At 39.4% G+C, this 26615-nt stretch overlaps 1 protein-coding gene across 1 annotated transcript in view; it reads right to left on the bottom strand.

Moving 5' to 3' along the window:
* LOC133648956 (DNA annealing helicase and endonuclease ZRANB3-like) overlaps positions 1–26615 on the bottom strand; it is a 154270-nt gene that overhangs the window by 26714 nt on the left and 100941 nt on the right. Inside the window, exons 9-13 of the mRNA XM_062045582.1 lie at positions 23088–23207; positions 8113–8232; positions 7800–7979; positions 5023–5199; positions 541–946 (exon numbers count right to left, since the gene is read on the bottom strand). Coding sequence (XP_061901566.1) covers positions 541–946; positions 5023–5199; positions 7800–7979; positions 8113–8232; positions 23088–23207 — 1003 coding nt within the window. The remainder of the gene's footprint in view (positions 1–540; positions 947–5022; positions 5200–7799; positions 7980–8112; positions 8233–23087; positions 23208–26615) is intronic.

Here is a 26615-nt window from a genome sequence, read left to right as displayed (position 1 = left end):
TAAAGCCAATAATAAAAAATTTTTGGTCCCCTTAATTCTGAAAAGTATCGAAACGTATCAAAATACATATTGGCACCCTTTTCAAAATATTTGTGGAACACTTGTCGGTACTTTTATACATATATATAAACGTACCGAATTCTGAACCCATCCATACCCATAATAACCGTTTTGTGTATGTGCCTTCAGTAATGACATGCTGTCATATATGAGGCCGTGCAGATGGTTCCACTAATAAGACTGATTTCTTCCAGCGGCGTACAGATCGGTAGACATGACGGCCTGACATATCTCTTACTAACTTTCGCGTCAGTCATTCGCGGCTCTCTTGCTCTCTCGGCCTGACAGGTGAAAATTACACTGAGAACGCGTCATCAGCAGAGAAAGAGAGAGCGAATGAGAAGGAGCCAGCGGAGCTATTTCGGAAAGTGGCGAGGCGGCCTGTGATAACACATCTTATTCTGGAATGCTGCTGAAAAGCAGTGCGTCAACAGAGAGAGAGAACAATTAAGAAAAAAGGAAGGTGTGGGCCCGTCTCACCTGATGAAGAGCGTGGCCCGTTGCACATCTCGCAGTAAGGCAGCAGGGGGCTGTTGGAGTACGTACATGCCCCGCAGGCCCACGTCCGGGTGGAAGCGCCCGACTCCGACGCCTCCTGATGGTCCAAGACCTGCGTCAACCGTTTCTTGCCCCTGGATGCAGACCTCAGGCTGGGGCTGGTCCGCAAGCCCCGGTTCCTCTTCAACTGTGGAGAGAAGTTGTTGTCGTCGGTGGCCGACGTTTCCTCCTCCTCCGTCTTTCTCTCAGAGTTCCTTCCACTGCAAGTTGCAGGATTTTCGGAGGAAATGGAAGGAGACTCGTTATCTTGGAGTCGCTTCCTCTTCTTCTCCTTGCCGGCACCCGGGGAGAAGAAGTCCCGAATGTCATGCTGTTTCTCCTTTTCAAACTGAAAAAAACAACAACCCCAAAACAAAAAACCTGAGCATCAATCCGACTGTAACTTTTATCTCAGCTGCACGTTAAGTTTCCTGGTAATTGCATGTGAAAGCGACACTTTGTGACATTGTGGTGCCACACAAAAAACTAAATTCACCACAATTGACAAATGATAAATGGGTACAGCAGTCGAAAGCCCAGACGCAGCTTTTACACTGTGGGTTAGCCTGACAGTAACATTATTTTTCACTCAGAAAAAAAAAAAGTGCCACAAACACAGACGGCGGTCCCATATGGATCATAGATTTTGCACAGTGGACCAAAAGCAAATCATTTGTAAACTGTTGTGCAATGTGTTTTTTTTGTCCTAACTTTATAATAAGGGTGTAGGAGTACGGTACATAAGGGTATACTAATAAAATACAAACTACTTCACCAATAAATATAGCTAATACATGAAAATAAACACATATAAATTCCAGACTATAAGCCGCTACCTTTTTCCTACGCTTTGAACCCTGTGGCTTACATAACAGTGAGGCTAATTTATGGGTTTTTCTATTTTTCAAATAGTTTTCATAAAACACAAGCAAAGACACTGAAGAAGTGTGATATTATTTGTGCTATGGCATCATCTTTTGGACAATCTCGCTCACTGCAGGTGCTGCGGGGTGAATCTATATATCTACAGCAGGTGTAGATATATAGGTGTCCAACTTTTTTTTTTTTTACCATTATGGCTCCCCTCAAGTTTGGTCGCGGGGACCTGAAAGTGTCTGTAATAAAATAATTTAAAATAAATAAAATAAATCTTTTTGTTCAACACTTAAATCTCTAGATCAATTTCAGGTCTATCTGTCCAATAAAGTATATTTTAATTTTTTTTTTAATGTTTTACACCCTTCTTGCAAAAATCTTGTTTTTTTATAGCAAAAACACAAAATAAGCAATATTTTGAAAGTGGAATGTTTGATGTAGGGAGGTGTTTAGGGCACGTCCGACCGGTAGGAGGCAACGGGGAAGACCCAGGACACGTTGGGAAGACTATGTCTCCCGGCTGGCCTGGGAATGCCTCGGGATCCCCCGGGAAGAGCTGGACGAAGTGGCTGGGGAGAGGGAAGTCTGGCCTTCCCAGCTTAGGCTGCTGCCCCCGCGACCCGACCTCGGATAAGCGGAAGAAGATGGATGGATGGATGGATGTTTGATGTAAAGTAACTGGAGCCTCAAATAGGTCAGTAAATCATTAATTACTATTTTTTGAGCAATGACAGTTTAAAAAAAAAGAAAATTCTGCTAAAATGCTTGGGGACCCAAAAGGGCCCCACTCATTAAAGTGTTAAAAGCAAGTCTTTTATTATAATTTTTTTAGTTTCAAAGCTTTCGTCTCTAAATCAAATTCCGATTTATTCATCGATTATCAGTTTTTCTTTTTTTGTTAGTTTGTTTTATGCCCTTTTTGTTAGAGAAAAATACGTTTTTTATATGTCACACACAAGAAATGCAATATTTTCCTCAAAAAGGATATTAAAGTGGAATTTTTTATGTGAACTAATTGGAGTCTTGAATATGTCAATTCATAACATTGATTCATTACTATTTTTTGAGCAATGACAGTTTTAAAGAAAAAACAAAACAGCCTGCATCGCAGCTTTATGTTTTTAGAGTCAACATTGCAACTTTTTCTCGTTGCATTTCACCTGTTTGCTCTTTTATTTCATTTAAAAAAAAAGTAATTTTAGAATATGCTGTTAAAACATCAGCTGCAGGCCGCAGACAGACTCCCGGGCCACACTTTGGACACCCCTGGTCTACAGTATTTCCTTCTGTTTATTGCTTTGTACCGGAAGTACAAGTGCCGTTCCGTCTTCTAGTCGTCCATACCGTTTTTGCCCGAAAGGATTCTTCATTCATTACTCTAAGCAACGTTTGTAAGTTTTACAACATAACTAAGACGATTCATATTTACTAAACTGTCCTGTATGTGATGTCTGTAGGAGTGTTTTCATGCATATTTGTACGTGCTTTCGTAAAGTAATCGAAACAGCGTTGTTAGCATTAGCTAATATGCCAACACGTTTACGAGTGCCTGTGTTAGTATTATTAACTTACAATGGCATTCTTTTTGTATTGTTTCAGTTTTACAAATTCCTCAGTAAATTCACCAAAACGTCACCGTGGAGTGGTTGAGTCTGTTTAGCTGATTGGAAAGCTAGCTTCCGCAGCTAGTGGGTCCATGACGATGACTTCTGTTTTGTTTGATCAGCCGTTTTACTGCCGTGTCACAGGCACCGTTTGGAAACAATTAAGGTATATAAATAAACATTTACAGAATATGTCTGTGTAAATAACTCATTTCACAACGTGTACAGCTTATACACCATCTCAGTGGCCTAGTGGTTAGAGTGTCCGCCCTGAGATCGGTAGGTTGGAGTTCAAATCCCAGCCGAGTCATACCAAAGACTATATAAATGGGACCCATTACCTCCCTGCTTGGCACTCAGCATCAAGGGTTAGAGTTGGGGGTTAAATCACCAAAATGATTCCCGGGCGCGGCGCCGCTGCTGCCCACTGCTCCCCAAGGGGATGGGTCAAATGCAGAGGACAAATTTCACCACATCTAGTGTGTGTGTGACAATCATTGGTACTTTAATCTTTAATCTTATAGTCCGGTGTGGCTAATTTATGAAAAAATGTCTTCTAAAATGTTGTAGGTGCGGCTTATATGCTTGTGCGCTCTATAGTCTGAAAAGTATGGTTATTTATATCATAGGGCTGTTTCCGACTAAGAATGTTCATAGTCGAGTTTGATTTATTCGACTATGGGCAAATCAATCAAATTGATGCTAGATCTTCTTAGCCCTGTCACTAGCCATGAGTCCTGCTCGTCAAACGCTGGTCTGCACACTTGCATGCTCCACACCAGGGGTGTCCATTACGTCGATCTCGAGCGGCGGAGGGTGTGTCAGTCGATCGCCAGCAAGGTATTAAAAAAAATAGATTTATACATTAGCGATCATCGATCTTTACCAAGACGTTACTTTCGTCACTTGATTGACATTCACGGCACCCGAGGGTCTTGTGCGATGACGCTGGCTGCTGCCAGATCATTATTAAGAAAAAATGACCGACAGGAAGAAGAGAAACACTTTTTATTTCAACAGACTCTCGTGCCGTACCTGCCGTCAAAACTCTAAAGACCGACTGCACAGTCCCTGTCTTCACAATAAAAGCGCTGCTTCATCCTGCCTGCGCTAACAAAATAAGAGTCTCAGAAAGCTAGCATGCATAAGCTAGCAAGCTACGTAGTTTTCCGCCAATTTATTTCTTGTAAAGTGTATAAAAAGGAGTATGGAAGCTGGACAAATAAGATGCCAAACACCAACCACTTTCATGTGGTATTGGACAGAAAGGAGGACTTTTATTCTATTATTTGAAAATGTGGACGTTATCATCACTACTGTCTGATTCCAATCAATGCAAGTCATCAGAATCAGGTAATACACCAACTTATATTCTTGTCTACATGAAAGAAAGGAATCTATATGTGTTAAACATATAGATGTCATGTTATGTATTATCATTTAAACGCATTTAACTTGTTAACAAAAACGTCTCTTTTATAAATAAATACATATAAATGATATATATGAATGAGGTAGATCCCCTCTACTTGGTCAATTGAAAAGTAGTTTGCCTGCGGAAAAAGTGTGTGCACCCCTGCTCCACACACCTTGTCTTTTTTTGGCCGCTTTAATGCACATTTCCCGCGCTTGTGGAGGTGGGGAGCGCGCCAAACGGTGAATGCGTCACTTTTGGCAGCTGCTTGTATAGAAACACTTCCAGTCCCTGACTAATTAACGCGTACAGCGGAGGAATTCGATACGCCTCAGTGTCCAACTGAGGGCTGCGTACCAAAAGCTCAGAACAGGAATAGATGAACCGTTACCCCCTTATGATCTAATAATGAACTTTGTGCTTCTGATAAAAACGACATCAATTAACATCACTCTGCTAAAGATGTCAAATAACTTCCCTGAGAAATGCCCGACAATGCTTCGTTTGTCAAGTAAAGTCAAACAGTCTCACATGAGTGAAGTAGACCTGGTCCTCTGCCTTCAGCCCAGTGGTTCCCTCCAAGGGAAGCAGCATCTCGCTCGGCGTCCATGCGCTGGCAAAGTTAAGGAAGTCCCACCTGTCCTTGTCACCTTCCTCCGCCTTCAGGTACTCCTTCCTTCCATTCAGAGTGCTGCCCGTCACTGTTTCCTTTAAAGACAACATAGTGTGAACTCAATTAAGGAGACGTGCATGCATTTTTACCAAGTGAAAAGGAGCGAGGGTTTTTGGACAAATATAACTTCAAGACATGTAGAAAGAGCTAAAAAGTCCATAATTGTTTTGGATCCAAGGAAACAATGTCAGGAACTGCTGGTGACGAACCTCAAGATGCAGAGATGGCGGGCGTAGCGCAGGAAAGCATGACTTTAATGTAAAAAAAACTAACAAATAGTGCAACTGGTAAGTGCACATGCAGGGAAAACAGCCAACAGGAACCAGGAAACAGGATACAATTATCAAGCCCTGACTGGAGGGCGAGGCAGGCATAAATAGTAGCCTGATTGGTAATTGCAACCAGGTGTGCCAGGCTGCCAAATAGTGCAACTGGTAAGTGCACATGCAGGGAAAACAGGAACCAGGAAACAGGAAACAGCCAACAGGAACCAGTGAACAGGATACAGAATACAATTATCGAGCCCTGACTGGCAGGCGAGGCAGGCATAAATAGTAGCCTGATTGGTAAATGCAACCAGGTGTGCCAGGCTGCCAATCAGGGACAGGTGAGGGAAACGAGCACTCAGGGAGACATGCAGGAAATGGAACCAAAATAAGAGCGCTGACAGGGAATACACAGAAACACAGAGGAAAACCCAAACATAACCAAACTGTCAGTAACAAGCCTGACAAATAAATTGTAATTTGCTTTTAAATACACCAGTGCCTCCAGGGTTGTGCTGGCATTTTTGCGGCCTAAATACCTGAATTTGTGGCAGCTTTTCCAGAACGGTGAGGCAAAAGTTGCAATATTTTGAGTCTGTTTTTTTTCAATCACACTGGATCAACTCGCGGTGTTATCAAATTGTCATCAATGTTTTAAGTGTTTCTTGTAATTTTCAGCCTAAAAAGCACAAGATTTCAACCAAAATTGGAAAATAAATACTGTATTGATGTTTTACTCGTTTTACACTACAAAGATTTATAAGACAGCAGATGGCAGTTAAAAAAACGCATACTCCGAGCTTGAAATAGTTGTACTGTTTTAATGCATTGTAACTAATATTAGTAATAATTAATTATATTAATAGAAAAAAACACTGACACCGGCTTCCCTATTGTCCACTGTCTGCTCTGTCGTCCACAGGTGTATGTTTTATGCTTGTTTCTCCATTTCAAACATTTATTTATGTTTCAACGCATGTTAAAATCATTTGTGAACTGCTGAGAGCGATCTCTAGCACTATTTTTTGTTGGATTATACAAGTCATCACACTTCAACATCTCTAACATGTAAACGCTAATCTCTTTTAACATACCCTTTTAATAGACGATTGCTCTGAGACAAACGCCAAAAAGACAACATTACCTCCTCTTGTAGCTCAGCCATTCTTTCACGTAGCTCAGTGCTTAACGTCTCATTTTGTAACACACTTGTCTACTTTCGACACAAGCTAACTGGTAGCATGCTAACGTTAGCTTGCTTGCATGCTAACATAAGCATGACTTTTTTTTTACCTAAGTTTGCTTCCGTTTACTTCAGAGTCAAATAACTTGGTGCGTGACACTTGTTATCTGTTAGCATGCAAACGTTAGCATGCTAACTTTTTTTTGTGTGTGCAGTTTTTTCACTTTTTTCTCTACTTCCGCAGCCATACACCTTAAAGCCGTGTTACATAATATGTGAGACATGCTAACTGTTAGCATGCCATCGTTAGCACACATACTAAGTGCTACATTTTAATGTAAGCATGCTAATGTTTTAGGCTAGCTCTATAGCTCATTTTGTACAGTTACACCTAAAACTCACAGATTCGGATACTCGGCACCATCTTCAAAGTACGGTGTCTTCCGATGCCCCTCGGCTAGAGGTCCAGGGCACAGATAGCAGGCCCATCAAATTTTCCACGGGAATTATCTAGTTCTTACTATACTTACTTTTTTGAGAACATCAATGACCTACAGTTCAGTGAAATATATATAAAAAAAACATTCCTGTATGACATTCGGACTATCAATTTGCATTTGTATCCAAATATTGGGGTATTTTCTTAAGCAAAAAAATAATAACCTGTGATTAATCATGATTATTCACATTTCAAGAGTGTGATTAATCCGATTAAAAAAGTGAATCACTTGACAGCCATATTAAATCTACACTGAAAAAATAATAGATATTATTTAGTTATCAGTATTGGTGTTAAGAAGCAGGAAGTTATCTGTATTGTTTTAAAAACATTTTTTATTGTGCATTCCTAATTATTTTGTGTTATTATTTTTGGGTGCCTGTAACACATTTAATGGATTTATGTTATGTATTTATTTCAAACATTTGTTGTTTTTTTTGGCATATACAGTCCAGAAATACAATTAAACACATCTTAGATTTATGTCATTTCTTCTACGGAATTTTTTTTCCCGCTTTTTGTACGATTTGGACCTTTTGGAAGAGGTCTCCAACAAAAACGAGGTATGACTGTGTGTCACGATGTCCTTTGCTGGATTTAGTGAGTGGACCCCAATCCCAGCAGACAGTATAGGAAAAAAACATTTAATCTGCTAAAAAAAAGAAGCAATCGCCCACATCAGTGTACCTTCCTGTTGAGCATGGACCACATGACGCTGTCGAAGGTACCCTTGGCGATCAGGTAGTGCACGTTGACAGACGACGTCTGCCCGATGCGGTGGGCGCGATCCTCAGCCTGCTTGATTTGCCCGGGGTTCCAGTAGAGCTCTGCAAACACCACATGGCTGGCGGCGGTAAAGGTCAAGCCCTGGAGAGGACGCAAACATGCTCGCTCAAAAAAAGCCACCACGGAAATTGATCCCAAATATACAGCTGAGCCAAAACATTGTTTCTGTTGCACTGCAGGTCAGCTATTTGAGATTGTGTGTTTGTGTGCGCACCTGTCCAGCTGCTTGGATGCTTAAGATGGCCACTCTTGTGTCTGGGTCATTCTGGAACTTATGGACTAAATGGATTCTTTCAGCAGACGGAACGCTTCCATCAATACGAATATAACCAGCCTGTGTAAATATATACATATATATTAAAAAAATACAGGTTACACCAGGGGTGTCGAATTGGTTTTCATTGAGGGCCACATTGCAGTTCTGGCTGCTCTAAGAGGGTCGCATGTTAGAGTGAATATATATGAATTATAATATGTAATCGCCTCATTATGTTATTACACAATTCCCTATGGATCTCCATTGTTTACAAACAAATTGATAGATAACGTACTTGCTTTTGAAATCATAAGTGAGGGGGACAAGCATACAAAAATGTTAGGAAAATACACTATAGTGCCATAAGTATATGGCCACCTGCCTTGACTCACATATGAACTTGAAGTGCCATCCCATTCCTAACCCAAAGGGTTCAATATGATGTCAGTCCACCTTTTGCAACTATCCCAGCTTCAACTCTTCTGGGAAGGCCGTCCACAAGGTTGCGGAGTGTGTTTGTAGGAATTTTTGACCAATCTTCCAAAAGTGCATTGGTGAGGTCACACACTGATGTTGGTCGAGAAGGCCTGGCTCTTAGTCTCTGTTCTAATTCATCCCAAAGGGCTACTATCGGGTTCAGGTCAGGACTCTGTGCAGGCCAGTCAAGTTTATCCACACCAGACTCTGTCATCCATGTTTTTATGGATCTTGCTTTGTGCATTGGTGCACAGTCATGTTGGAAGAGGAAGGGGCCCGCTCCAAACTGTTCCCACAAGGTTGGGAGCATGGAATAGTCCAAAATGTTTTGGTATCCTGGAGAATTCAAAGTTCCTTTCACTGGAACTAAGGGGCCAAGCCCAACTCCTGAAAAACAGCCCCACACCATAATTACTCCTCCACCAAATTTCACACTTGGCACAATGCGAAATGTAGCGTTCTCCTGGCAACCTCCAAACCCAGACTTGTCCATCAGATTGCCAGATGGAAAAGCGTGATTCATCACTCCAGAGAAGGCTCTAGAGTCCAGTGGCGACATGCTTTACACCACTGCATCCGACACTTTGCATTGGACTTGGTGATGTATTGCTTAGATGCAGCTGCTCGACCATGGAAACCCATTCCATGAAGCTCTCTGCATACTATACGTGGGCTAATTGGAAGGTCACATGAAGTTTGGAGCTTTGTAGCTGACTGTGCTGAAAGTCGGCGACCTCTTTGCACTAAGCGCTTCAGCATCCGTTGACCCCCTCTGTCAGTTTATGTGGCTGAGTTGCTGTTGTTCCCAAACTCTTCCATTTTCTTATAATAAAGCCGACAGTTGATTTTGGAATATTTAGAGGAAATTTCAGGACTGGATTTGTTGCACAGGTGGCATCCTATGACAGTTCCACGCTGGAAATCACTGAGCTCCTGAGAGCGGCCCATTCTTTCACAAATTTTTGTAGAAACAGTCTCCATGCCTAAGTGCTTGATTTTATACATCTGTGGCCAGGCCAAGTGATTAGAACACCTGATTCTCATCATTTGGATGGGTGGCCAAATACTTTTGGCATTATAAAGTATGTTAATAATACAGAGGCGTCGCAACTTTTTCCAACAAGGGCCGCATGATAAAAAGTCAAAGAATGTTGATATATTTTGATTTTGTAAAAAATGCTAAACATACATACATTTAAGGACAAAGCTTAGTGTCAGCTCTGTGTTATAGGTGACAATGTGTACTATTAATTATTACACAGGTAAATACAAACAGTAAAAACAAGTAAGAGCCAAAAGACATGTCATGAAAAAAGCTGACATTTTGATACTAATAACTAATCATCTACTTTCACTTAAAACACAAACTCACCCTAAGTTTTGTCTTTAAATAAAGTATATAATTACTTTTTTTTTTACAAAACAAAAAAATCTAAATTGCCCCTCCATACTTTGATTTTTCAGTATGCAACCCTTAGTGGAAGCGGTTCGGACACACCTGAGTTGTATTCAATGTTTAGAGTTTTTCGCATTACATTACAAATGTTAAATTGTTTACAATTTTAATATTATTGTTTTATTAAAAATATGCCTTTGGACACCCTCGTGTTTATACAATATTTTTTTGCATGTTTAGATTGTTCTCAAGTTTAAAAGACATGCAATTGTATGCATCGCTTGCAATTTTTCTGTCAAAATTTAAAGAACGAATACATTTAGTGAGAAAAGATGAAGTGCTTTAATAGTGCACTTTACTTCCGGGCGTTTGCGGGCCACATAAAACAATGTGGCGGGCCAGAACTGTCCCCCGGGCCTGATAACTTTTTTTCTGATATTTATCGTGTAACCCACATGTGTCAAACATGTGGGTTACACAATAATTATCAGAAAAAAAGTTATCAGGCCGATTTAAGATGTCATACTAATAAATACAATATAAGTATATGTTAAATTTTAAAAATTAATTCATTTAAATTAAACTAGTATCATCAGACATGTCTTGTTAATACTGGTTTAATTTAAATTAATACATTTTTAAAAGAGGTGCTTAGCTCTTGCTCTTGTTAGCTAATTAGCGGCTAACTCCCATCCACAGTCGGTAGTGTTTTAGCTACTTCTAAATCACTCGTCGCCATGGCCACAAATAAACTACATTTTTTTGCAAGTATCATCCCTGCAGGACGAGGAATAGCTAAACATGCTTCACTACACAATGTAGGAGGAAACAACAGCTAACCGCTAACAGCAAGCTAGCGCTCCTGAATGTAAACAAATGGGTGGGTCTACACAGACACCGACTGTAACGATACCAAGTACAAGAGCCGTACATAGTCAATACTACAATGATTACATCAATATTTTTATTAAATCACAGAATCTTTTGTTGTTTTTTTTATTGTTTATAAATCCATGAAACGTCCCTGTACACAGGAGAACTTTAATTATGACCAACGTTTGACCCTGTAACTCCTTGGTATTGGATTGATAGCAAAATTTGTACTATCACCCACTGAAATTAAGACGATTTCCATGACATACTGTAAGTAACATTTTCCTGTGATAAATATACAGAAAGTTATGAACTTTTTGACCAGGCGAACTTGCACTAATTCATGATCAACCTCTTCAATACAAAGTAATGGGGCTCAAGATTTTAGGTGTGACCTTTTTGTCATAACTTTCTTAATATTAACCACATTTTAAAAAGGTTGGTATTGTTGGAAAGCTTTTTAAACACAGAAACAGAACAAAAGGTTTCACAGTTAAGGTGTATTTTTAATTGATCAAGTTCATGAAATTAGTGTAGGAAGTGACAAAAAATCTGAGTAAAAAGGATTGGTCTGACTCGATTGTGCCGTGAGTAACATCGCACTGACCAGAAGAGGAAGTCAACGAGTCTAAAAAAAAAATCAGTGTGCAAATTCATCAATTTAAAAGATATTTGAAAGACTCACAGGTACAGTTATAACTTAGACTTAAAAGGAGAGATTTTTTTGCAGAGGAGTTTTGTCGAGTGTAAACGTGCCAAATTTCGTATTAGCTTTGTGGTAACAGACAACAAAGACAACTATTTTGGGTCAAATGCGGATTTACAACCTTATACTTTTGAAGGTAAATATTTTGCTGCTTATAGAAGCGACCACAATGGATGTTGGAGCAAATTAAAGCCAGGAGGGGGGGATGAAAACAATTGTACTCACTATAAATATGAAACTTGGAGACAAGCTACTTCGACATAAATGGATTGCTTACCCAAAATCAACAGGAAACGCACCCCGGCCAGCTGGAACAGATGAACAACTGTCCATCGAATGAGTCACTTTAAAGGCCTACTGAAACCCACTACTACCGACCACGCAGTCTGATAGTTTATATATCAATGATGAAATCGTAACATTGCAACACATGCCAATACGGCCGGGTTAACTTATAAAGTGCAATTTTAAATTTCCCGCGAAACTTCCGGTTGAAAACGTCTATGTATGATGACGTTTGCGCGTGACGTCGATGGTTGAAACAGAAGTATTCGGACACATTGTATCTCAATACAAACAGCTCTGTTTTCATCGCAAAATTCCACAGTATTGTGGACATCTGTGTTGGTGAATCTTTTGCAATTTGTTTAATGAACAATGGAGACTGCAAAGAAGAAAGCCGTAGGTGGGATCGGTGTATTAGCAGCTGGCTGCAGCAACACAACCAGGAGGACTTTGACTTGGATAGCAGACGCGCTATCCGACGCTAGCCGCCGACCGCATCGATGATCGGGTGACGTCCTTCGTCGCGCCGTCGATCGCTGGAACGCAGGTGAGCACGGGTGTTGATGAGCAGATGAGGGCTGGCGTAGGTGGAGCGCTAATGTTTTTAGCATAGCTCTGACGAGGTCCCGTAGCTAAGTTAGCTTCAATGGCGTCGTTAGCAACAGCATTGCTAGGCTTCGACAGGCGGCACAGCATTAACCGTGTAGTTACAGGTCCAGTGTTTGGTTCGGTGTCTCCTGATAGTAGTATTGTTGATTTTCTGTCTATCCTTCCAGTCAGGGGCTTATTTCTTTTGTTTCTATCTGCATTTAAGCACGATGCTATCACTTTACCTCCGTAGCTAAAGTGCTTCACCGATGTATTGTCGTGGAGATAAAAGTCACTGTGAATATCCATTTCGCGTTCTCGACTCTCATTTTCAAGAGGATATAGTATCCGAGGTGGTTTAAAATACAAATCTGTGATCCACAATAGAAAAAGGAGAAAGTGTGGAATCCAATGAGCCCTTTTACCTAAGTTACGGTCAGAGCGAAAAAAGATACGTCCTGCACTGCACTCTAGTCCTTCACTCTCACGTTTTTCATCCACAAATCTTTCATCCTCGCTCAAATTAATGGGGTAATTGTCGCTTTCTCGGTCCGAATCGCTCTCGCTGCTGGTGTAAACAATGGGGAAATGTGAGGAGCCCTTCAACCTGCGACGTGACGCAGGTTAAAGGCTTTTTTTATCAGCGACCAAAAGTTGCGAACTTTATCGTCGATGTTCTCTACTAAATCCTTTCAGCAAAAATATGGCAATATCGCGAAATGATCAAGTATGACACATAGAATGGATCTGCTATCCTCGTATAAATAAAAAAAATTCATTTCAGTAGGCCTTTAATATTGATCATGATACACGCAGCATGTCATGTGTGGTATTACAACTACAGTACATACAATGTCTGGCTAGCTGTGTACAAACAAAACATGAAATAATACTTTACAGATACTGTAATATGATTGTTCATGTCTTTCAGTCAGTACAGATTGGGGTCGTATCGCAGTGTTGTGCACTACAAAACCAAACACGTTTTGTGTGGTTGTAGAAGCTAGCTTATCTCTTGCCGTAGTTAGCTTTTACGGCTTATACCGAAGCACGCCGATGAGTTACTACAATAGAAAGAGTTCCTCAGTGTTCGCTCTTACTTACTTACGTACTTAACAAAAAAAGTTGAAATAAATGAAAACATGTTTTATATTCTAGTGTCTTCAAAATAGCCACCCTTTGCTCTGATTACTGCTTTACACACTCTTGGCATTCTCTCGATGAGCTTCAAGAGGTAGGCACCTGAAATGGTTTTCACTTCACAGGTGTCATAGTTTTGATGCCTTCAGTGACAATCTAAAATGTAAATAGTCATGAAAATAAAGAAAACACATTGAAATGAGAAAGTGTGTCCAAACTTTTGGCCTATATTGTATATACTTATCTTGCACCCTTAAATTAAGTCAATCACTAATATTTCATTAATTATTGTCAATGATGATACTGGGTTTTCTTTATTTTCATGACTATTTACATTGTAGATCATGGGTGTCAAACTCTGGCCCGCGGGCCACAATTGGCCCGCTGTGTAATTTCACTTGGCCCTTGAAGCGATATCAAATTAAAACTAGAGCTGGCCCGCCGATTATATACAGCGGCGGTAACACCGCATTCACCGCTAAATTTCATACTTGCCAACCCTCCCGGGAGACTCACAAATTTCAGTGCCCCTCCCGAAAATCGTCACGTCCGCTTTTCACCCAATTCAACGAGTGCTGGCCCAGTCACATAATATGTGCAGCTTCTGCACTCACACACAAGTGATTGCAACGCATACTTGATCAACAGCAATACAGGTTACACGGAGGGTGCCTGTATAAAGAACTTTAACACTGTTAGAAATATACGTCACACTGTGAATCCACACCAAACAAGAATGACAAATACATTTCGGGAGAACATCCGCACCGTAACACAACATAAACACAACAGAACAAATACACAGAATCCCATGCAGCCCTAACTCTTCCGGGATGCAATATACACCCCCGCTACATTCAAACCTTGCCCCCCCCAACCCCGCCCACCTCAACCGACACACGGAGGGGGGGGGGGTTTGTGGTAGCGGGGGTGTATATTGCATCCCTGAAGAGTTAGGGCTGCATGGGATTCTGTGTATTTGTTCTGTTGTGTTTATGTTGTGTTACGGTGCGGATGTTCTCCCGAAATGTGTTTGTCATTCTTGTTTGGTGTGGATTCACAGTGTGGCGTATATTTCTAACAGTATTTAAAGTTGTTTATACGGTCACCCTCAGTGTAACCTGTATCGCTGTTGATCAAGTATGTGTTGCATTCACGTGTGTGTGTGCGTACAGAAGCCGCACATTTCTTGTGACTGGGCCGGCACGTTGTTAGAATGGATGAAAAGCGGACGTGACGACAGCTCGTAGAGGACGTTAAAGGCAGTGCCTTTAAGGCACGCCCCCAAGACTGTGGTCCGGGGGGACTACGAGATATAATGACTGATGAACACCTTTGTTCGATAATGAAGGTTGCCTCAGGTCAAAGCCTGAGCCCCAAAATTAATGAACTATCCAAGAAAAGATACCAGGTATCTGGCTTGGGCACATCAGATTAGATCAGTGTGTTACAAACTGAGCAGTTTAAAGTCCTGAATGGTTGGTTTATTCATTGTTATTTTATTTTCAAATGTATTAGCCTGTGGAAAAAGTTAATGTTGATATTTACCTCAGAAGGCTGCAAATAGAAAAGAGGCATTCAATTTTTATTTAAATTGTATTTGATATGCCATTGTTATTTTTTAATTATTAGGGACTGCAAGTCCCTTTGTAAAGGAATCCCAAAGGGAGTCCTTTACAATGGGACGAGGACCCTATTGAATTTGTAAGGTTTTTATTATTATTATTTGAAACTCGATTTTGCATGTTACTATAAAGTTATATAAGCCTTGCTTGTTCAATATTCAATGCAAAACTTGTTTGGGTCCCTATTAAAAGGTTAATTTGTTCAACCTTGGCCCGCGGCTTTGTTCAGTTTTAAATGTTGGCCCACTCTGTATTTGAGTTTGACACCCCTGTTGTAGATTGTCACTGAAGGCATCAAAACTATGAATGAACATGTGGAGTTATGTATTTAAAGAAAAAAAGATGAAATGATGAAAACATGTTTTAAATTCTAGTTTCTTCAAAATAACCACCTACTCTTTATTTTATGCTGCCCTTTTTTTTTTGCTGCAGCTGTTACATATACTGTAGTATTGTACATGGTAATTGGGATTTGTTATATATTGTATATATTATATTATATATTATAATAATATAACATATCAGTATATATTATATACTGTATATATAATATGTAAATATTACGTTATATTTTATATTGCTACTATGGTACATTTTTAGTCTACTTTATACCTGCATTATCCTTTCCATCCTTACACTTTCCATCCTTTGTAACTGAGCTACTGCGTGGAACAATTTCCGCTGTGGATCAATACATTTTGTCTAAGTCGAAGTTTGCTCTGATTACCGCTTTGGCATTCTCTCGATGAGCTTCAAGAGGTAGTCACCTGAAATAGTTTTCACTTCAAAGGTGTCATAGTTTTGATACCTTCAGTGACAATCTACAATGTAAATAGTCATGAAAATAAAGAAAACGCACTGAAATGAGAAGGTGTGTCCAAACTTTTGGCCTGTATTGTATATATTTATCTTGCACCCTTAAATTAAGTCAATCACTAATATTTCATTATTTTTTGTCAATGATGATACTGGGACCATAAACTACCGAGAGTAAAATTAAATATGAAGATTTAGTCCGACTTTATAAAAAAATAAAAAACATTTTTATGAGTGATATTGATTGAATTTGTTTGGATAATAATTCATCTTTCCAAACACTAGCACACCGTGTTTGGCATCTGAAGTGCACCTTTTCTTTATGCATGTGCATTTGAAAGTGAAACATGCACACATTGGAGGGCGGTCATGTGATCAGGGTTATGTGCACCCCCTCCTGGATTTGAATAAAAGCTTTCACAATTGCTGTAAATGGCGGTGCAGTTTTGTTCAGTTTATTATGATGTACTGTGTAGTGTGGACGTGTCTGTGACAGACGTGCAAATGAACAAAACTAAGTGGAGGGTCAGCCGTGAATTGACAGCGGTAAACAATCGTATTTTGTTGGACCGAACAAAGAGAGCAGCAGCTGAGGGTTCATTCAAGCACAACTCGGCTGAGCCGCTAATGCACCGTGGCGAGTGCTAGTTTCTTTTGTTTGGGTCCCGGGGTCGTGCGGAGCTGCCGCGCGTTCACACCGTGCAGCGTCAACATGAGTACAGTTGCATGAATAGTAAGAGCCAGCTCGCTTGGAAGAAACCCGGACGCCAGTTTGACTTCCCCTGGTTAAAGGTCACAACCGGGTGTCCGTTTGCTTTCAACAACATTTCAAGGCCAGGAGGTTTTCAGAAAACAACCTGCTGATCCCGACACCTGTGCTGAGCGCTTCCATGCCGCGCCACTTCTTACCGTTGCACAGGATCCCTTTATTTAGCGCCGCTGTATTAATTAGTGAGTGCGAACACGCCGGAATGAGCGCCTCACAGACAAAGGTGTTATCGCACGTTGTCGTTCCGCATTAGGTACATCCAACACCTCCTCGACCTGTGCCGCACACCTGCTCTCCAACCATCCTGCTGCTGAGCCAAGTTTTTCAGTTTGCTCGTGATGACTTGTGAATTACGCCTCGGGAAGTGAAGTCGAGTGAAGTAAAAGTTTACTTTCCGAGTCAGTGAAAACTATGCGGCGTGAGGAAGGAGGTGTCATACTTAAATGCCTACTGAAACCCACTACTACCGACCACGCAGTCTGATAGTTTATATATCAATGATGAAATCTTAACATTGCAACACATGCCAATACGGCCGGGTTAGATTAGTAAAGTGCAATTTTAAATTTCCCACGAAATATCCTGCTGAAAACGTCTCGGTATGATGACGTTTGCGCGTGACGTCACGGATTGTAGCGGACATTTTGGGACACCATTGTGGCCAGCTATTAAGTCGTCTGTTTTCATCGCAAAATTCCACAGTATTCTGGACATCTGTGTTGGTGAATCTTTTGCAATTTGTTTCATGAACAATGGAGATAGCAAAGAAGAAAGCTGTAGGTGGGAAGCGGTGTATTAGCGGCCGGCTGCAGCAACACAAACACGTCGCGGCTACGTTGTAGCCGGTGTTTCATTGTTTACATTCCCGAACGATGACAGTCAAGTTTTACCATTGGCCTGTGGAGAACTGGGAGAACAGAGACTCTTACCAGGAGTACTTTGAGTTGGATACGCATGCTTGTGGAGATGGGACAACAGAGACTCTTACCAGGAGGACTTTGAATTGGATACGCGGTACCATGAGTACGCAGCTGCGGCTTCCAAACATTTGATCGCTTGCCCGTACGTGCGTGCCGCTATGTGCATGTCACGTACGTAACTTTGGGGAAATATATGTGCTGTATGAACTTTGCGGAGGTGAACGGTACTTTGGGCTGTAGGATTGAGTGTGTTGTGCAGGTGTTTGATTTGTATTGGCAGGTTATATGGACGGGAGGGGGGAGGTGTTTGTTATGCGGATTAATTTGTGGCATATTAAATATAAGCCTGGTTGTGTTGTGGCTAATAGAGTATATATATGTCTTGTGTTTATTTACTGTTTTAGTCATTCCCAGCTGAATATCAGATCCCACCCGCCTCTCACAGCATCTTCCCTATCTGAATCGCTTCCACTGCCCTCTAGTCCTTCACTCTCACTTTCCTCATCCACGAATCTTTCATCCTCGCTCAAATTAATGGGGAAATCGTCGCTTTCTCGGTCCGAATCGCTCTCGCTGCTGGTGGCCATGATTGTAATCAATGTGCAGATGTGAGGAGCTCCACAACCTGTGACGTCACGCTACTTCCGGTACAGGCAAGGCTTTTTTATCCGCGACCAAAAGTTACTAACTTTATCGTCGATGTTCTCTACTAAATCCTTTCAGCAAAAATATGGCAATATCGCGAAATGATCAAGTATGACACATAGAATAGATCTACTATCCCCGTTTAAATAAGAAAATCTCATTTCAGTAGGCCTTTAATGATTGTGTTTGGAAACACACCAAGGCTATTACAGGCGTGGGAATGTTTGGGCAACTCACGATTCGATTACGATTTAAGGTGTACCATGTAATTACACATTGATGATTTATGCTTCTTTAATTATTATATAGGGCCTGCTGCGAAGCAACAAGCCCATATTAATATAAATATCTTATTCTGCCGTATTTAATACGGGACGAACCGGCCAAAGAACCTCAACATGTCTCACATGGTTGGAAAAGTCTCGATTGCGCCTAAAGCTCTATTTGATTTTTGGAACATTTTGTGTTACTATGGCGACGCTATTTAGGGACCATCAATAGGCCCATTGATTAGGTACACTTGGCCTTATTTATTAGGTACACAAATGGTGGGTTTTTTCAAGAAATATAATTTTGAGGCGACATTACCCGTTTCTTTGTTGCTTCATTTCTCAAGCGACTTAAACCATTCCAATGTCTAAATGTTCAGGACATTCAAGACAATGCCATCCTGCAAGGTGCAACTATAACAATTTGATAGATTTTGATACTTGGCGCCATCTTAAAGGTTTTCCGTTTGCCCGTGAAGACTTGTGAATTACGCCTTGAGAAGTGAAGGCGAGTAAGGTAAAGGTTTACTTTCCAAGTCAAAGAAAACTATGCGGTGAGAGGAAGGAGGTGTCATACTTCATGATTGTGTTTGAAATGGAAATATATAAAACACACCAAGGCTATTACAGGGGTGGGAATGTTTGGGCAACTCAACTATGTAACTGACTATGTAATTACAAATGGAGGATTCATGCTTTTTTAATTATTATATTGGGCCTGCTGTGAAGCAACAAGCCCATATTAATATAAATATCTTATTCTGCCGTATTTAATAAGGGACGAACCGGCCAAAGAACTTCAACATGTCTCACATGGTTGGAAAGGTCTCGATTGCGCCTACAGCTCTATTTAATTTTTGGAACATTTTGTGTTACTATGGCGACGCTATTTAGGGAGAAGACCATCAATAGGCCCATTGATTAGGTATACTTGGCTTTATCTATTAGGTACGCAACCTTACAATGGTGTTTTTTTTCAGGAAATATAAGAGTGAGGCGACATTACCTGTTTCTTTTTTGCTTCATTTTTCAAGCGACTTAAACCATTTCAACATCTAAATGTTCAGTACATTCAAGACAATGCTATCTTGCAAGGTGCTAGCATGCCAACTATTAACAATTTGAACATTTTGGATATTTTACTCATGAAAATACAAATATTTAAGAGACATGGTGTAGAAACTTTATACAAGTGCCTCGCTACTTTTGGTATTTTCTCTTATCTGGTCATGTGCTAGCATGCTAATGTTAGCTTGTTAACGCTTTATAGAGTATTTGAGCTAATTTTATACGTTTAAACCTAAAAATCCGAGATTTTGATACTTGGCTCCATCTTAGAAGTGTGCTAACCTCTCTTATGTTAGCATGCTAATGTTTTTTCGCTAATTTTGAAAATGTTATTCGAATAAACTTAAAAATAACGGCTTTTGATACTTGGCGCCATCTTGGAAGTGGGCTAACTTTTCTTATGTCATCATGTTAATGTTAGCATTTACGCTAATTTTGATCTTTTAAACCTAAAATGCATGGATTTTGAGACATGTCTCTATTTTGCATGTCCCCATTATAACAAACTAACGTTAGCATGCTAATGTTTTATGCTAGCTTTTTAGCTTCAATCAACCCAGGGCCAGAGGTTCACTGCATAGATAGCAGGCCCATCAAAATCACTGCAGGGGGCTTCTTGTTAAAGTTCACTTCAGAAACTTGATGTGAATCAATTGTATTCATACTTGTCCTTTAGGTTTTTCACCTATATTCTATATACTGTATATTCATATCCGTATGTGGAATTAAATTATGGAATGGATTAAGCAAAGAAATCAAACAAAGTACTAATATGATCCACTTCAAGAAACCCTTCAAACTTAAAGTGTTTACAAAGTACAAAGAAGAAGAACCATGATAAACATTCTGAATGTATTTCATCCATCCATTCATTCATTTTCTAGATAATCTTATTTATCTCACCATATGAAAAATAACTTACTTCACTGATTATTATTTATGTTTAATGTTATTACTTATGGAGTATATTGTGAATAAATTGAGAACAGGAAGTGAACAAAAGTGCTAGCAACTGCTATGTAAAGGAAAAGGGGGAGGATTAAATAAACTCTGCTTCTTCCTACTCCTTTTCGAACATGTTGAGTAGAGAAACTGGAAATGGTGATGCATCATGTTGTATGCATGCATGTTCCAAATAAACTCAAATTCAACTCAACTGTAAGCACTCCGCTCAAAAAAGTGTGTAGGATCTTTCCATACATATTTTTCTTTGTGGGTATTATTCTATTTCCTGATTTACCTGCTAATTTCCCCTTCTCCACTGGTTACTGTAACGCGGTTCCGGTTCTGTTGAAGTTTACTGTTTCACAGATGGATGCACAACCATCAGTGTGAAAAAATGTAAAGTGTTTCCTCTCATTTTCAGAACGAGAACACAGGTTATAGACAGATTTGAAAAAGCACAACATGTTTAGATTAAATGGATGGTGGATGCTTCCTTCCACAGTCTAATACACAAGTGTCAAACTTAAGGCCCTGGGGCCATATGTGGCCCGCCACTTCATTTGATTTGATTTGGCCCTCGAAAGCCTGGAAATAATATGCATCAATAAAGTACTGTAACTTTTCTTACTAATTGCATTATTTCTTTGTATTTTGGGAGAAAAAATATACATGTACTCTATGTAATCGCAAATTAAGTTAACTTAAATATTGTCTAATTATGCAAAAATATATTATCAAACATTCAAACCATTTTTAAATAAAAATAAATACTAATAATAATGATTTCAAAGCAAGTTATCCATCAAATTGTGCGATGTAAAAGTAGCAATAGATTTCATGGTAAAATGGTGAAATTTACTGTGGTTTTTACAGCATTTTTCTCTAAATGAAAAAAACAGTACTTTTTTTTACTGAAATAAACTGTGGTGCCGTTTTGGCATTTACAGTAATACACCGTTTTTTTTTATTTACATTAAAAAAACTAATGTACATTTTACAGTAAAATTTTGGCAAATGAGCTGCCTTTTTTTTTTACTATAAAAACTGTTACGGTTCAAACACCTGCCGCCTCTCACTTTTTTGTGCACTCTGTGGAGCGCACCTCGGGACACACTCACGGACGTTCCTCTCCTGCTGCAGCCGTGGCTCCGCTAATCAACACACCTGATGCTGATGAGTCTCCTGCCTTCATAACCCAGTTTGTCCTGCGTTCCAGTGCCAGAACGTAGCTACTTGTACAGTAAGCCTTGCGCGTCTCTCGTTTCTTTGTTCATGTGCTTCTTGGCTATTTGTGCCTCCCCTCTGTCGTGCTCATTGTGTCTTGTCCTGTGTCGTCATCCAGCAACCCTTCCTCATCCCCTGGTTTTGAGGTGTGTGTCTCGTCTCCCTGGATCCCTTCTGGACTCCCTGCTGCCTTCCTGGATCTCGACTTCACGCCTGCCCATGGACCACGACGTCTCGCTCCAGCCCCTGACACCCTGCCTGTCCCTGGACCTCCAAGTCTGCTTTGCCCTTTCTGGACTTCCGCACCGATCTCAACACGCACCTTCAACACCACCTGGTAACACTCCTCATATACTCGCTACACATAGGCACACCCTATACCTTTGGTTTAATCACACACTATATATATATATATATATATATATATATATATATATATATATATATATATATATATATATATATATATATATATATATATATATATATATAAAAATATATATATATTATATATATATATATAAAAATATATATATATTATATATATATATATATATATTATATATATATATATACATATATACATATATATTTTATATATATATATACACATCTTATATATATATATATATAAATAAAAGATATATATATATATATATATATATCTTTTATTTATATATATATATATATAAGATGTATAGATATATATATATAAAATATATATATATATATATATATATGTATATATATATATATATATATATATATATATGTATATATATATATATATATATATATATATATATATATATATATATATATATATATATATTTATATATATATACACATCTTTCAATACACATGCTGCAAGCTAACAACGTCCCTGCCTCCGTGCCGTCTACTTCTCCCACTGTACCGTTACAAAAACAGCAGAACTGTTTTTCCATTTACAGTAATATACACTACACTTTGAGGTGAAATTATTGCAACTTACCATATTTTTTGAAAATTTTAGTTAAAAAATAAAACTACTAATAAAATGCATTAAAAAAATTGTGTAATAATAGTATTCACTGTTAGAAGCAGCCCTCTGGAGCCAAACATAACTGCGATGTGGCCCACAGTAAAAACGACTTTGACATCTCTGGTCTAAGAGAATGGAGAATGACGGGATAGCTTCAGTTACCTTAGCCTCGATGGCGGCCTCAGTGCAGGCCTGCAGCATGGTGAGGTGGTGGGCGAACACCAGGAACTTGAGGTGCTCTGCCTCGAGCATCATTTTGATATAGTCCTTCACTGCTCCAGCCTTGCATCACACACACACACACACACACACACACACACACACACACACACACACACACACACACACACACACACACACACACACACACACACACACACACACACACACACACACACACACACACACACACACACACACATACATACATACAGAAATAGACACAGATGAAAGGGAGCTACTGAATCAATGCACTGGTGAACCGCACAGGAAGGAATTGGCTAGATCAGTGAGGAAGTCAATTAACCATCGCATCCTCTCTGTCTGATCAATTCTCTATTGAATGCCAGGAGATCTGGAATTAAAAAGAAAGTGAGCCCAGTGAGAAGCTGCCAATCAATAACTCGCAACTCCGTGATATGATTGGTGTGGCCCTCGAGGCCTTAGATTACCTAAGAAATGAAGCATCCGAGCTGCGTCCACCTCGTGAATTTATAATTAAACACATTTAGTAAATAACATTGGTGATCGACTGAAGTAACACTTTTAAATATGTATTCTGCGTCTGCCAAAAATATTCCTGTTAAACTTTGCTTAGAAGCCATACATACTTCACACTTACTTTTAAATGTTCTAAAATGGACACAATTGTTAACTTTGCACCAGGTACAGTCGTGGTAAAAAAGTTTACATACACTTGTAAAGAACATAATGTCATGGCTGTCTTGAGTTTCCAATAATTTCTACAACTCTTATTTTTTTGTGATAGAGTGATTGGAGCACATAGTTGTTGGTCACAAAAAACATTAGTTTATGAATTTATTATGGGTCTACTGAAAATGTGACCAAATCTGCTGGGTCAAAAGTATACATACAGCAATGTTAATATTTGGTTACATGTCCCTTGGCAAGTTTCACTGCAATAAGGCGCTTTTGGTAGCCATCCACAAGCTTCTGGCAAGCTTCTGGTTGAAATTTTGACCACTCCTCTTGACAAAATTGGTGCAGTTCAGCTAAACTTGTTGGTTTTCTGACATGGACTTGTTTCTTCAGCATTGTCCACACGTTTAATTCAGGACTTTGGGAAAAAACCTTAATTCTAGCCGGATTTAGCCATTCCTTTACCACTTTTGACGTGTGTTTGGGGTCATTGTCCTGTTGGAACACCCAACTGCACCCAAGACCCAACCTCCGGGCTAAAGATTTTAGGTTGTCCTGAAGAATTTGGAGGTAATCCTCCTTTTTCATTGTCCCATTTACTCTCTGTAAAGCACCAGTTCCATTAGCAGCAAAACAGGCCCACAGCATAATACTACTACAACCATGCTTGACGGTAGGCGTGGTGTTCCGGGATTAAAGGCCTCACCTTTTCTCCTCCAAACATATTGCTGGGTATTGTGGCCAAACAGCTCAATTTTTGTTTCATCTGACATCACATGGACAAAGATAAGACTTTCTGGAGAAAAGTTCTGTGGTCAGATGAAACAGTTGGGTGTTTCAACAGGACAAACACACGTCAAAAGTGGTAAAAGAATGGCTAAATCAGGCTATAATTAAGGTTTTAGAATGGCCTTCCCAAAGTCCTGACTTAAACGTGTGGACAATGCTGAAGAAACAAGTCCATGTCAGAAAACCAACACATTTAGCTGAACTGCACCAATTTTGTCAAGAGGAGTGGTCAAAAATTCAACCAGAAGCTTGTGGATGGCTACCAAAAGCATCTTATTCAGTTAAACTTGCCAAGGGACATGTAACCAAATATTAACATTGCTGTATGTATACTTTTGACCCAGCAGATTTGGTCACATTTTCAGTAGACCATAATAAATTCATAAAAGAACCAAAATTCATGAATGTTTTTTGTGACCAACAAGTACAGTATGTGCTCCAATCACTCTATCACAAAAAAATAAAAGTTGTAGAAATTATTTGAAACTCATGACAGCCATGACATTATGTTCTTTACAAGTGTATGTGAACTTTTGACCACGACTGTATGTTCCCATACAACTTTTCCACTTCTGATACGATACTCATACTAGAGCAAAGAAAGAAGAATAAGGAAAGAAATACTAACCTATGTATTATTAACCATCTGGAATGGACATACAGTACAGGCCAAAAGTTTGGACACACCTTCTCCTCATTCAATGCGTTTTCTTTATTTTCCGTGACTATTTACATTGTAGATTGTCACTGAAGGCATCAAAACTATGAATGAACACATGTGGAGTTATGTAATTAAAAAAAGGGGAAATAACTGAAAACATGTTTTATATTCTAGTTTCTTCAAAATAGCCACCCTTTGCTTTGATTACTGCTTCGCACACTCTCTGCATTCTCTCCATGAGCTTCAAGAGGTAGTCACCTGAAATGGTTTTCACTTCACAGGTGTGCTTGACGCTCAACATTGCAAAATTATGTGCGTCCCAAAGTCACCAGCCTTGGCGTCACTATAGACAGTGATTTTAAACTTGACAAACAAGTCAATGGCGCTTTAAAATCATGTTTTTATCATCTTCGTCTTTTAGCAAAAGTAAAACCGTTTTTATCTTTTAACCTTTTTGAACAAGTCGTGCATGCTTTTATTTCAAGTCGCCTGGACTACTGCAATGCACTTTATGCTGGCCTTAGCCAAAAAGCTTTCTCCCGGTTGCAGTTAGTCCAGAACGCGGCAGCACAACTTTTAACAGGGGCCAGGAAACGCGAGCATATAACCCCAATTCTTGAGACTTTGCACTGTGCTCCCTGTTCATTTTAGAATTTATTTTAAAATGTTGCTGTTTGCTTTTAAAGCTTTGCATGGACCGGCACCTCATTATATCTCGGACCTCATCCAAATTTACACTCCTGCGCGCGCTCTGAGGTCCGAGAGCCAGCTCCAGCTTGTGGTGCCCAAGACCAGACTTAAAACCAGGGCGGACAGGGCCTTCTTTGTGGTTGGCCCTAAGTTCTGGAACACTCTTCCCCTCCATGTTCCAACTGCTCCCACAGTGGAGTGTTTGAAGTCTCGTCTTAAGACCCACTTTTATTCTCTGGCTTTTAACACTACGTGAGTTGTGTGGTCCTTAGTGTTTTAAAATTTTTATTTGTATTTATTGTTTTAATTGTTTTACCCTTTAAAAAATCATTTTTAACCATATGTATTTTTATGTTGTTTTTGTATTGGTTTTATATATATATATATATATATATATATATATATATATATATATATATATATATATATATATATATATATATATATATATATATATATATATATATATATATATATCTTTTTGTTTGTTTGTTTGTTTTTATTTAGTCATTGGTGGAGCTAAGGATAATATAATATAACTAATTAATAAACTAATTATTTGATACTTGTTTATATTTACATATGTGCTGTTTTATACTAACATTGTTCAATTAAGGACACTTATAGCAGATGTATAGCTTGTGTGCTAGTGTGTGCTTAGCTGTTGTGTA

This window comes from Entelurus aequoreus, linkage group LG01 (genome assembly GCF_033978785.1).
Source record: "Entelurus aequoreus isolate RoL-2023_Sb linkage group LG01, RoL_Eaeq_v1.1, whole genome shotgun sequence".
NCBI lineage: Eukaryota > Metazoa > Chordata > Actinopteri > Syngnathiformes > Syngnathidae > Entelurus > Entelurus aequoreus.
This window is presented reverse-complemented; position numbering and strand designations above follow the sequence as displayed.